This window comes from Pogona vitticeps, chromosome 6 (assembly GCF_051106095.1).
Source record: "Pogona vitticeps strain Pit_001003342236 chromosome 6, PviZW2.1, whole genome shotgun sequence".
Classification (NCBI taxonomy): Eukaryota; Metazoa; Chordata; class Lepidosauria; order Squamata; family Agamidae; genus Pogona; species Pogona vitticeps.
Window position 1 is genome coordinate 75,143,343 of NC_135788.1, and position 13,072 is coordinate 75,156,414.

At 43.4% G+C, this 13,072-nt stretch overlaps 1 protein-coding gene across 12 annotated transcripts in view; it reads right to left on the reverse strand.

The window, feature by feature from the left end:
* COBL (cordon-bleu WH2 repeat protein) overlaps nucleotides 1-12,249 on the reverse strand; it is a 187,648-nt gene extending 175,399 nt beyond the window's left edge. For 7 of the 12 annotated variants that reach the window (XM_073003890.2, XM_078377593.1, XM_020806211.3 and 4 more), the window contains exon 1: nucleotides 10,537-10,734. In XM_073003890.2, coding sequence (XP_072859991.2) covers nucleotides 10,537-10,583 — 47 coding nt within the window. In that variant the 5' untranslated portion in view covers nucleotides 10,584-10,734. Of the gene's footprint in view, nucleotides 1-9,613; nucleotides 9,742-10,536; nucleotides 10,735-12,152 lie in introns of those variants that run through there. The other 5 variants (XM_078377597.1, XM_078377594.1, XM_020806212.3 and 2 more) reach the window with 3 other exon arrangements.
* Nucleotides 12,250-13,072: the final 823 nt, after the last annotated feature.

The window sequence follows — 13,072 nt, forward strand, 5'->3', positions numbered from 1 at the left end:
TAACCCAGGTGTTCTTGGACTGCAAATCCCAGAAGCCCCAACCAGCATAAGTAGTGGTGAAGGCTTCTGGGAATTGCAGTCCAAGAACACCTTGGTTACCCAAGGTTAATAACCTCTGCTTTAAATGATTCCTCCACCATAGGTAGCTAGTAACCAAAGGCCTGACTTAATAAAAATGTCTTTGCTTGCTGGCGGAAGGAGATCAGAGAGGATCCTGTTGAGCCTCCCATGGGACAGAATTCCAGTCTGGAAGTAGCCACTGAGAAGGCCCTCTCTTATGCCATCACCAAATGTGACTATAAGAGTGGAAGGACCAAAAGAAAGCTGACCTGGCTCATATCTCAAGATCCAGAAAAGAGAGTCATTCAGATAGTTTGGATCCAGGCCATATAGTAGCCAGTGAAACTGTTGTAACATGAAGTTTCTGTTCTCCAGGTAACTTGTGGGGTTCAAGGAAGATTTCCTTTATTAAAATCACAATCTTACCAGAATCTCTTCTATACAGGCTGGAATGCTTCCTTATTGCACAGAGATGCCCTCCACCTCCCTTATCATTCACTCAGTCCCCCACTGATGCCACAGGTGCTTTTATGAGCCAAGAAGCACAAGGATTCAGCACACATTGATGGCTTTTGGCTCTCCGTGGATCATAACTGCATCCTTAGGCTGCACAAATTTGTACATATCAATTAACAATGGTTAATTAAGGGTCCAAAAGTTAAAAAAAGGTCCAGTGGACACTTAAAGAGTAAAAAGCTACATGGTCTAAATTTTGACAAAAGTGACACAAACTAAAATAAAATGTGATATTTCAGCTGTCTGTGCCTGTGATTTGTTTGAAACTGACTGGCATTCTCTTTCAAAAGAACAATGCCATGCAACATCTTATAGCATCACTTTTCTACACTACACCATTCAGTTAAGCTTGTTCAATAGAACAAGCACAGCATTAATTTTATAAATGACAACACACAACAACAGAAAGAATTCAATAAATGGAAATTCCATTGTTTCTGCCATTATTATTTAGTTTACAGTCTTTAGTTTATGAATCTGAAAAGTGTAGACTAGCCTTTGGAATGGTGAACTTGCTAACAGAAATATGGAGTAAAAAAATCTACAGTATTCATTTTCAACATGTGCGTCATTCATTGTAATCTCTCCATTCAATTGAGAAAAATCAGAATTTTCAAGTCAATACTAATTTATGTAATTATCAACACAGACATTTATAAAATATTTCACATAAACCAATGAAAGAAATGCAAATAACATCTCCATGCTACTACTTTCTGAATTAAGCCGTAAAAAGAAGCAAATCCCCACTAAAGTCAGATAGTCAAGATTAGAAATTCAGTATCAGCTCTATGAGGTCTATGAAGGCAGGGGGAAGATTACAGGCAATGCCACAAGCCACATGTCCATGGAGAAAACAGGTAGCACCAGGGCTGGACCTACTTATTAAGCATAGACTGCCTGAGATGACAGATGACAGAGGCATGGGGACAGCCATTCCACTTTGTTGTAAGACAGAACAGTATATGCAATGCACCTGCATTGTATACCTCAATTTAATCTACTACCCTTGGGTACAATGGAAGACATTGCCCCACCATCCATGATAAAATAAAATGCAACTGACAGTCCAGACTCAGCTGCAGATTTGATGGTCCGGAGGGCACATGCTCATCCTTTGTCTATGGCAAGGGGCTGTTTAGATCTAGCCTTAAGTAATACTCAGTGTTCCAATATAAAAGGCATGGGAGAGCGTGGCCTCATCCACTTTCTACAGTTAAAAATACAGAAAGTTGTTATCTCTTAATTTTTGCTTTTTAAAAAGTAAATTGAAAACTAAGTATATTGTAGAATTCATTGCCAACACTCCGGTTAATTTAGCAGTCATGTGATAGTATCTTAAAAAGTTTGGGAAAGACACCGCCTAAAATAAGAACCAAAATATATATGTTGTCAGAATGGAAAAAGGAAGTTAATACACATCCATGAAATTTTCCCCTAATGGAAATTTGGGTGGCAAAGACAAGTATGTAGTAGAAACAATGTGATTCTCTGAGGTTACATCTATTTTAGTTCAAAGTCTTCACCTTGAACTCAGTCATCTTTGCTGTCATCAATAATTACACTTTCACTCACTGTGTGGTTCATCTGATCTGGCATCAATGGAAAGTATTTGAAAAATCAAACATAGTAAGTAACTATACACTTTGGAAGTTTGTTCTACATCTTAACAGGCATTACTGAATCCTGGTGGGATGCGACTTTTAACCAGAATGTAGTGACTGAAAAAACAATCAAAAGGAACAATCTAAGTGAGATGCATAGAGGAGTAACACAGTATGTAAAGGTGTGCACAGCTGTGAGGTGATACGTGAGTTGGAACATAGACTGGTGGGGAGGATTTTGGAGAACAATCAAAGGAGAGAGAAATAATACTGATGTCATAGTGAGGGTCTGCTACAGATCTCTTGGTTAGCCTGAAGATTTGGATGATGTCCTCCTAGATCAAATTGCCAAACATTCAAAGAGGACATGGAAGTAATGAGACATCTCAGCTACCCCAAGGAAAAGGCAAGCCAGCTCCACCAAGAATGCAAAGCCCAACCAATTCTTCATTTCCTTTGCTGATGTCATCTTCTAGAAGGTATAGGAAGCAACAAAGGGATCAGCCACTCTAGATAACAGAGAGAAATTGGTCAATGAGGTGGAAACAGAGGTAACTTTGGGTGGAATTGACCATGCTCTCTTAAGAGTTATACTGAGAAAGGGAAAGCTGAGAATAGTATAACACACACTCTAGACATTAGTTAAGCTGATTCATTAAGCTCAAAGAACTACTGGATGAGGTTTTATGATCAGAGTGCAGGCATCCTTCAGTCTTGAGATACTATGGTAACGTGTCTTGTATGGAGGACATGGAAAAGCATCTAGTATGGCTGAGAAGGCCAATTCAAGAGTGACAATCCCTTCCACACTGAAGACAAATACAATCTGTCCCCTGTCCAGCTCCTTTATTTTGCTTCGACGCTGTATGCGAAGCTGGAATGTCCTCTCCAGAGCATGAAGCCTGGGTAAAATAATATGGAGGATAGGCTGTTACCCAAGCAGCAAATCCCCCTTCTCCACATTGCTGAAATAGTCCAATGAAAAGACAAGAGCCAATACAACTGGTTCCAACCATGTCGCAAGAGTTGCCAGAACGACACAAACTGCTTCTGTGACTCTGGCTCTGGATTTTGCCTCAAGGTTAACTCCTGAAGCCTTTTCCATCAGTGGATATAGCCACAAGGCAGTGGAGGTTTGAAATCGGAGTTTTCCTTCTCCTAGATGGGCTGCCTTCCAAGGCTGAATAGCCCCACCTACCCGGCTATGATCAAAAATACTCAGAGAAAAGGAGTCCATGATAGATGTGAATTTTTAAAGAGTGAGATGCTGAAAGTACAACCACAATCAATTATAATGAGTATGAAATATGGGAGACATCTAAAGAAACCAGGGTGGATGGATACAAAAAGGTATTCATTATTTGTAGAGAGAAAGTTAGGAAACCTAAGCTTAAAATGAACTTGCAAGAGAGATAAAAAAATAATAAGGGTTTTTCAGCTATGTTAAAAGCAAAAGAAAGAACAAGGAAATGGTTCACTTGATGGAGAGGATAGAGACTGCTAAGGACAAGAGAGAGAGATGGCAAAACTTTAGAACTCCTACTTTGCTTTAGGTTTATCAGAAAATTTAAAATTTAAAATTAACCATACTCAACCTGGAAAAAGCAAAATAAAGGAGGAAATAAGGAGGCTGCTGCTCAAGACAGAGAAAGAGATGAATTTAAGTTTCCATGGCTAGATGAACTCCATCTAAAGGTACGAAAGGAGCTTGCATATATAATCTCAGGTCTCTCTCTATAATCTTTCAAAATTCTTTGAGAACAGATGAGGCCCTTGAAGACTAGAGACAAGCAATTGTTGATCCAGACAACTACCAACCAGTCCTCAATATCAAAAAAAAAAAAAGAAGAAGAAGAAGAAGTTCTAGAACAGATAATTAAAAAGTCAATCTGCAGGTATTTAGTAAAGGATGCTACAATTTGGGAAACTCAGCATAGATTTCTGAAAAAGAAGGCATGCCAGACTAATCTTTTATTTTATAGAGTCACAAGACTGGTAGATAAGAGCAATACTGTGAATATAGTACAACTTGCTCTCAACGCTTTTGGCAAGGTCCCTCATGATATCCTTGTGGCCAAGCTGAGAATGTGTGGGCTAAGTGATGTTAGGTGGATTTGTAACTGGTTGACAGTCCACCCAAAGAGTGTTGACCAATGATTCATCATAATCCTGGAAGAGAGTGAGAAGTGGAGTGGTACAGGGTTCTATCCTAAATTGGACATTATTCAATATCTTTGTAAATGATATAGATGATGATGTGGAAAGAGTACCCCTTTAGTTTGCAGCTTTGTGAGTGGCCCCGGCTGCTGCACCCATAATAAGGCAGCAAGTTCTGGTGATTATTATTATTATTATTTATTGTATTTATACCCCTCCTATCTAGTCATTTCGACCACTCTAGGCGGCTTACAACATTACTTAACTTTATTTGACTTAGCACACAAAGGAAAACACAGTGTCTCTGTAGTCCTTTGCAGAATGGGGTCCCAGCTTTAAACAGCAGAAATGGAACTGGTATTTCTCTGTAATTTCCATCCTTTTAGGGCCAAGGGAATATCCAGTCCCTGCCCCTCAGGAGTTCTAACACTCCTGCGGCAGCCCATCACAGCTGATATGAAAAAGCTCCTGAAGAAATTGACAGAAATATTAGAAAATTCCCATCCACCTTATTAGAGAATATTAAAGACCCTACTTTCTTTGAGGAAGGACAAAGAAAACGAGATGAGGCTAAGGAGTTTGTATCACATCTTCCAAAAAGATGGCAAATCCCATAAGTAGTATGTACTTTTATAACCTTTGTTTGTTTTCATAGCAAGTTCTCCATGTTGCAAGAAAAGCAGTATAGAAATAAAACATTTAAAGGCTGCATAAAGTTAGAATGCAATCCTGCAGCCTCCATTAGTGTTACAATTAGATGTTAATACACAAAACATCTGTCCGTAGTCCCCAAAGTCTGGGACATTAAATACTGTATATAAATTCTCATCACATCAGTTTCACCTACTCCAGTATGCATTTGGAAATGGTACCAGCACCCCAGTAAGAACTAATTCAAGATACAACTCTGATAATCCTTGCTACTAAGTTCACTATAATTTTTTTTGCTTACATTAGGTTCTTTTTATTTCCTTAATATCTTACAGTGCAGTTCTAAACATATATATTCAGAAGTAAGTTCCAGGCAGTTATTTGGGATTTATTCTTTCATAAATAAGAAGCACATCAGTTAGACATTCTCTTATACCATTTTAAAAACATAGGACTAGTTATATGGTCTCAAAGAAGCAGGCTAAATTGAGCTAAACAGGGTTAATTAGGAGGTCCTGTAGGCCATTTGGTTCAATCCTCACATGCAAAGGGCATACAGACCTCAAGGGGCCCGACTTGTTCTGGAGCCACCTGCTCTCAATTTGCCACTATTGTGAAGTGGCTTAAGAGCCACTTCAGGATTTTAAAAAAATAAATACTTCCTTGACCCTGTGGAGGATCCAAGCAAGTGATTTTTTAAAAAAAGAGAAGAAAAGGTCCAGTTGAGAGCCTGCCTGATTCAGCTGCAGACAGATTCTCCACCAGACTTTTAGGAAAAGAGCAAACAAACAAAAAACCCTCATTGCTCTGACCGGTCTCTTCCTGCTTCTGGGAGAACGTTTTCGATATGTCTTTTTAAAAAAAGTGATGCAAGCACTTACATGCTGCCCTAATACACTTCTTCTTCTTCTTTTTTCCACTTTCTCAGCCCTTCCCAGAGTCAAGGAAGTATTTAATTTGCCAGTATCCTGAAGTGGCTCTTAAATTCAAAGTGATTTTTCGATTTTGTTTTTCCAGTGATCTCACACACACACACACACACACGGGAAACAAAACAGAGTGATCCTACCTGTATCAAAATACAGTATAAGAAACTCCTAACAAGAACATAGTGCACTGTGGGCTAAATTGCAGAAGCCTGTGCTGCAGGGTCAGAAGACCAGCAGTGGTAAGATCGAATCCACATGATGGAGTGAGCTCCCATCGCTCCTCACCAATCTAGCAGTTCAAAAGCATGCAAATGCGAGTAGGTAAATAGGGACCACCTCGGTGGGAAGGTAGAACAGCATTCCCTAGTCACGTGGGCCACGTGGCAATGGAAACTGTCTTCGGACAAGCGCTGGCTCTATGGCTTGAAAATGGGATGAGCACTGCCCCCTAGAGTCGGACATGACTGGACTAAAAATGTCAAGGGGAACCTTTACCTTTTTAACAGGGGCCAGTAAAGTTCAGTAGGAACACTCCAGGAATAATTTGGTTCCTTCCTGTGATTACATTATGTGATTGCTGAAAAAAAGATCAAACCAACCCATTCTTGAAGCAGACCAAAAAGCGTGTTAAATGCCTATCTGACCTCACCCATTGTACCAAGCTTTTCAGTAAGTTACTGTTGCAAAGAAAATTAATAACTGACAGTAGTAAATCTACTTCTATGACTATAATTCAAAATATAGGTAAATACTGTACCAATGTTCAGCTTCATTTTAAATATTAAATAATGTTGTGGCATCCACCCTAAGTTACACATCAGAAGTTATGCATTATTCATAAGTTGTATGGTAATAGGGTTGTGAGGCGCAGCCAAAGAAGCTGCTGAAGAGGCAGGGCCTGGGAGAGTTCAGTCAGAGAGCCAGAGAGAGGAGGACAGTTTAGGGTTTGGAGGCAGAGAGTGTTTAAGGAGTGATTAGGCAGTGATTAGTCAGAGCGTGCCCAGTGTTAATTAATATAGAAGAGATTAAAGTAAAATGATGAAGCTGTGTGGAACTTTAAGTATGTGCTTAAGATTTATTCCTGAAACCACGTGTAGTCAATAAACCTGTTCCTGTTAAAAGTCAGTACTGGATTGACCTTAGTCTTTCATAAGAAATAAGTTGATAAAGAGATCAACTGGTGGCAGTGTGGCAGAGGGCGTGTCGAGATACCTTCATGACCTCTGTGTTTGGTGAAACAAGCAGGGGCCACGGGATAAACGCCACAAATGTACAGTATTCAGAACAGTAGTAGACATCCTTCAGTCTTGAGAGATTATGGTAACATGCTCTGAATAGAGGACATGGAACAGTGTCTAGTGTGGCTGAGAAGGCCAATTCGAGAGTGACAATCCCTTCCACACTGAAGGCAAATACAATCTGTCCCCTGCCCAGCTCCCTGATTTTGCTGGTTTTGGGACTGCCTCTTTGCCTCAGCCTACTGAACAAGTGTCTCTTCAAAATAGGAGACGCTGTTTCAGTAATGTATACATGCTAAAAATTCTAGCTTGTTCTAGGACTACTCTATTTGGAATTTTGTCCTGCCAGGTGATACCAAAAATGTGTCAGAGACAATGCATATAAAACATATTCAGAATATATTTTCTGTAACACCATCCACACTTGCCAAATAACCATTTTGGAAGAAAAGTATTGCACTTTAATATTAATCCTAAATTAAAACTATGTATGGAAAAAGTTTGAACCAAGATAAACAGTTTAATCTCTGGATTACGAAACATATTTGTTTTTATTCATTATTTGTTACATAAATCAAAGCTATTTTGAAAATAATTAACTTTAAAGAATAAAACAAAGTAATTATTACCTATAACCCACACTATTTATTGAAGTTACTTAGCTTCCTAAAATATTCACCCAATAATAAATGTAACTTATAACTCAGAATTCTGCATCAAACTCAACTCCGTAACAAAAGAACAGTTTTTAAAACAACAAAATCAAAAACAAAGTCAGAGGGTTAGGACAGAAATCGTCCCTGTATCAAAAAATAGTATAGTGAATGTCCAGTGCAAGCAAAGAAATTAGAAGTTGCATAATACTAACTAGCTATTCTACAAGTAATGGATTCTCAGCAGTTTAATCTGCAGAGCTATCCTGTGTCAGAAGTAAATTACTATGTTCAACTGAATTTTGAGAGAGAGATGTCTGTGGTAGACTAACAGACAATTGTGATTGTAACAAAAATGGCATTGTGACACATTTAAGAGACCTATTGAATCAGTGTGTTTAATACAGTAGTGGTTCTCATATGAGGCTCCCATATGAAAGTACTTAAAATACAGCCTCAATATATTCTGTTCTATTTCAGAATCTGAAACTTCATTTGTTTCTTTTCCCTGTGAGCCCAGTGGTTTAGGTATCTGGTTGCAGGTTGGGAATTACACCATCCCAAGGCACCCCCAGAAGAAGGGAACAGTAAACCACTTCTGAGTATTCTCTACCTGGAAAACTCTGAAAAGGACTGCCATAAGTCAGAACTGATTTGATGGCATTTGATTATGATGATCCTTGGAGGTATGGAAATTTCATTATTTTCTTTGCACTCTTCAATGGAGATTTGAAAACTCCAATACTTCCTTCATTTTCACACTTTACAATTTTAGAATTCAGTTACAATGTGAAATCTCAAGGGCTCAACACTGGCATGTTTCACCAAAAATAATTATCTTTCTCACTCATACTGTTTATTATAAATAGAAGATCCTTTCTTAGAAAAAGAGTATCATAACACTTGCAACTTCCAAATCATGTCTTCTGAAAAGTAAATAAAGACAAAAACTATAGACTTTACCGGTCTAAACAAGGACCACTTATTTGATTAATATTCTGATTTCCTGAAATCATGTCCCTTTTCTGAACTCATAGTTTTTTCTGTGTATCCTTCACAGAACACAGACCTTAAAGGGTAAACTTTTGTGGACCCATATGTATGTAACCACATCTGGTTAAATGTGATGAACTTCTCCACGGGGAAACCTTGAAACTGGGGTTGAATCTTTAAAGCCTACAGAGGCACAGACGAAGAGATTGTGAATTTTCCCCATACTATCCAGCCTCCCCTTCCCCGATTTAAAATGAAGACAATCAAATATCCGTTTTCTGCAACCGGTTTGCACCTGCTAATTACTAATACAAGGGATAAACTAACTTAAAGTATTGTCCTAATCACTAAGTGTTTGTTTGCTCTGTACATTATTTGTTAAATACCAATTATGACATTGCCTCACTGGTTCTTTGAAAAACTACAGTTCAATTACGATCAAAGAGCAAATTCATTGGACCAATGAATTTGCCCGATATTTCCACCTTCGTGAAGAAATCGTGGACAGTCTGAGAGGAGTACAGCTATCCTCCACTATTACTAAAAAGTTAATGACTCCGAGCCCCTAATGTTGGGAATGTTGAGCAGTAGAGGCTCCATCTTGAACAGCAGCGCAGACAGCAGGAAGCCCCCCCCCCCACTCCTCGGGCCTGCCCGCCCCTCCACCCCCACTTTGCCCCTCCGGCAGGCCAGGGAACACTTCACCTGCCCCATTTTCACCTGCCGCGCAGCTGTTAAAAGCGCCGCCGATTCCACCAAAAAGAAAAAAAGGGGGGGAACTTAAGTAGGCGCAGCCCGAAGTGCCTCCTCACCTCTCGCTTTCTCAAACGCTCGGCCGCTTTACTTCCTCATCTCCATCCCAGGGCAGCATCCCACTGTCGTCGCCCCCTTTTAAGAGAGGCCCGAAAGGCGGCGGCGGCGGCGGCGGCGGCTGCTTCCAGCCCAGGCACAGCTGCCTCGCCTTTGCCGCCGCCGCCTCCACCTGTCACCCGAGGCCCCGCCTGCTGCCGGAGCCTTCTCTTGGCAACCGCGTAGCCGAGGCTGCCCTTTCGCTGCCTGCCACCAGTCACCCCCGGCTCGCCTTCCACCTCCGCCCTCTCCCTTTCAGCTGCTTGCCGGGTTCCAGCACCCGCCCCTGCCCCGGCGACAGCTGAAAACGCGGGGAGGAGGAGGAGGGCGAAAGCCCCGGGACTGCTCCTCCGAGCCCTCGGGTTGAAGCGCGCCCAGAGGCGCTCCCGCCACTACAGAAGGTGACACACACACACACACACACCCTCCGTGGGGTTTTTGTGTTTTGGTCTGTGAAGGGACCATTAACGGCGGTGGCCGCTCCGAAAGGGACGCAAGGCCCGCGCTTTCCTGGCGGTCGCCCAAAGCGAACCAACCGCGACTTTCTTTGCCCGCCCGGTCCTTTTGAGAGGCGCGGCGGGTTTTCGAAAGCCGAGGCTGAGCTTGTTAAAGCGGGAAAGTTGCCCGGGACGCTTAGAAAGCGCAAAACAACAAGGCGCGCTCTGACTGCCTGAGACGCCGCGGCCGGCAGAAAGGGCGGCAAGGAGGCGTTGCCGTCCCCTCAGAGCAAGTCGGGAAGGAGATTAGCAAAAGCAGCACGAACCTCCGCACCACCTCACCTCTTCCTTCTCTTCTCCTCCATGACAACCGCCAAAGCACCCCAGATTAAAAGCCCCCTCCTAGGCGTCTCTTCCCCCCCCCGTCCCGCCCCGCCGTCCTTTCTTACCCGCCGGGGGGATTGCAATCGGCCGCCTGAAGCGCGGCGGTCTCCATGGATGGCGCGGAGGCAGGTGGCGGCGGCGGCGCTTTCTCTGCCTGCTCCGTGAAGCCGCAGTTCGCTCGAACTCCCGCTGCCAGTGGCCCGGAAAGGCGCCCAAAGGAGCGGGGAAGAAACGAGGCGCCAAAGACTAAACCCAAACGCGGTTGCTGTGGCGGCTGAGGCGATTCTTCTCTCTGTCTCTCTCTCTCTCTCTCTCTCTCCTTCTGTCACACTTCACTCGCAGCAGCCGAGGGGTCCCTCTGGCCGAGCCATCGCACCCTCCCGGATCCGAGCGGAAGCTGAAGGGAGACGCAGCACCAAGTCGGGAGCGCTACTTTGCTGGCCGCTGCCTGGCACCCAGCGAGCAAATGGGAAGGCAGCCCCCTGCCGTCGCCGCCCGCCGGAGAGGGAGGCACAGGCAGGGGCAGCCTCTCCCGCTCGCCTCCCAGCTTCAGGGCCGCAATACCCGCGGGGATATCTTTGACACTGAGCGAGCCTCGGCTTGGTTTCCCCAGACGGAGGAAGGGTGGGCACGAGGGGAACCATGCAATATTTATGCTCGCAGCAGGTATTTTCTTTCCGAGGCCAACCGAGATGGTGGGGGGCGGGGGGGGTCTAACACAAGGCGAAAGGCCCAGCGGCAGCTGCCCCGATGGGCAGGTGAGTCACCACACACAGACGGCAATTTCCTCACAGGCACAGCACCAGGCAGTTGGTCAGAAAATACAAGACGGTACAACAACACTGAGAGAACAGAGCTTAAATTCGAGCTAGGAGTACCCCGGAATCCGGCTTCAAAGGCAACCACAATGTGGGGATACATGAACACCTGCGCACAGGCGGATCCTCCCGCAAAAAGGCGAAGATCTTTCTCTCCAAAGTACAGCTTTCCCTTAATTACTGGCTGCCTGAGTGGGGTTCTTAAACGGGGTTCTTTGTGCCTTAGGGCGTTCAATGTGTTCTTCTGTTGCTTCTCTTTGCCTTTATCTTTTACTATGGTATTTTGTTTGATCCTTTTTAGCGTTTGCAAACATATTGGCTGTTGCTTTAAACATTGTCATTGAATAAGGTGAGCCGTTTTGGGTCCTTTTGAAGGAGAAAGGCGGGGTGGAAATGTTTTAAATAAATAAGTGCCTTTTGATTCTGACTGCAGCACTATAGAGTAAGTGAAAAAATAGCCTTGGGAATATCCCGCAAAAAAAACAAAAGAAAAATGAAGACAGAAACGTTGTAGCACCTTAAAGACCAACTGCTATATTTTAATGTGACCTTCGTGAAGAAATCGTGGACAGTCTGAAAAAGTGGTCTTGTCCACGAAAGCTCACATTAAAATATAGCAGTTAGTCTTTATGGTGCCACCAAGTTTTTGTCTTCTTTATTGTTGCCTGATACAGTGAGTTGACCCTGCTTCGACTGGAGGGAGCGTGCATAAATTCAGGCTGTCAAGTAAGTACAACTTCCAGCCTCCATTACACTGGATTTCAGAGGAATGGTTGAGCCGCAGCACCTGTCTCAGAAACTAAGCTCCGGGAGTACAGTAGTACAATAGGTCCCGATAAGCCAAAAGCCGCCGATCCAATTACCTTGTCGCTGTGCAGGCGGGCTCGCTCTATCCCAAACCCAACACACAGGCTAGATCGCCTTCACGCAAGCCTTGCTGGTTAAGAGCCAAAGTTTGGGGAGGGGAGGAGGTCGCTGTGGCCGCGAGCGCGGCGTTTCCATGTGACTGCCCGGGACAAACACACCCACCGCACCGCAAGAATCTCGCCGGAACAAGAGCAACACATGACACGCACAGACGGAGGCCGCCCCCCCCCCGGCCGCCCGCCCGCCCCTGGATCGCGCCCACCAGCAAAAGGAGGCCAAACAACCTGCATCGAGAAGAAACTCTTTACTTACATAAATCAAGGGAGACGTCACTGCCCGAAGTATAAACAGGAGAGTTCTGGACTGTGATCACCCTCCCTGCATGTTGGCCTGGCATCCGCTGCCTCTTGCTATAGGTGATTGTAAAATTAAATTAGGCCAGGGGTCTTGGGTTTGCCTTTTGCCATACTATAGATACAATATTGTAAGTTCCCACATAACAACTCTTTTTATTTATTTAAAATATATATTTTTAAAGACACACACAAGCTGTTGGTCTTCCACCCTTGCCTACTTATTAATCTCCAGTGTTTCCTTCCCCTTCCCTACTTGTTGACCTAGCACATTATACCTATACCTGTATCTGCTGCTTCTATACACCATATAGATGATTAATTCTTATAATTCTTATAACCATGCAAGAGGAGGCAGGGCAAAACCCACAAGGGATAAGGACCTAGAAGGAGGAGGAAAATTAATTGGGGTGCACCTGGCAAGTGACATCAGTCTAGCACAGGGATCAGGGAACTTTTTTACCTTTTACCCCCTAAAAAATGTATATACGCCGACATTACCCCCTTGATTTGAAAGGAAGGATCTCGGTCACACGTGGTCAGTTGAAAGCTGCCTACTGCGC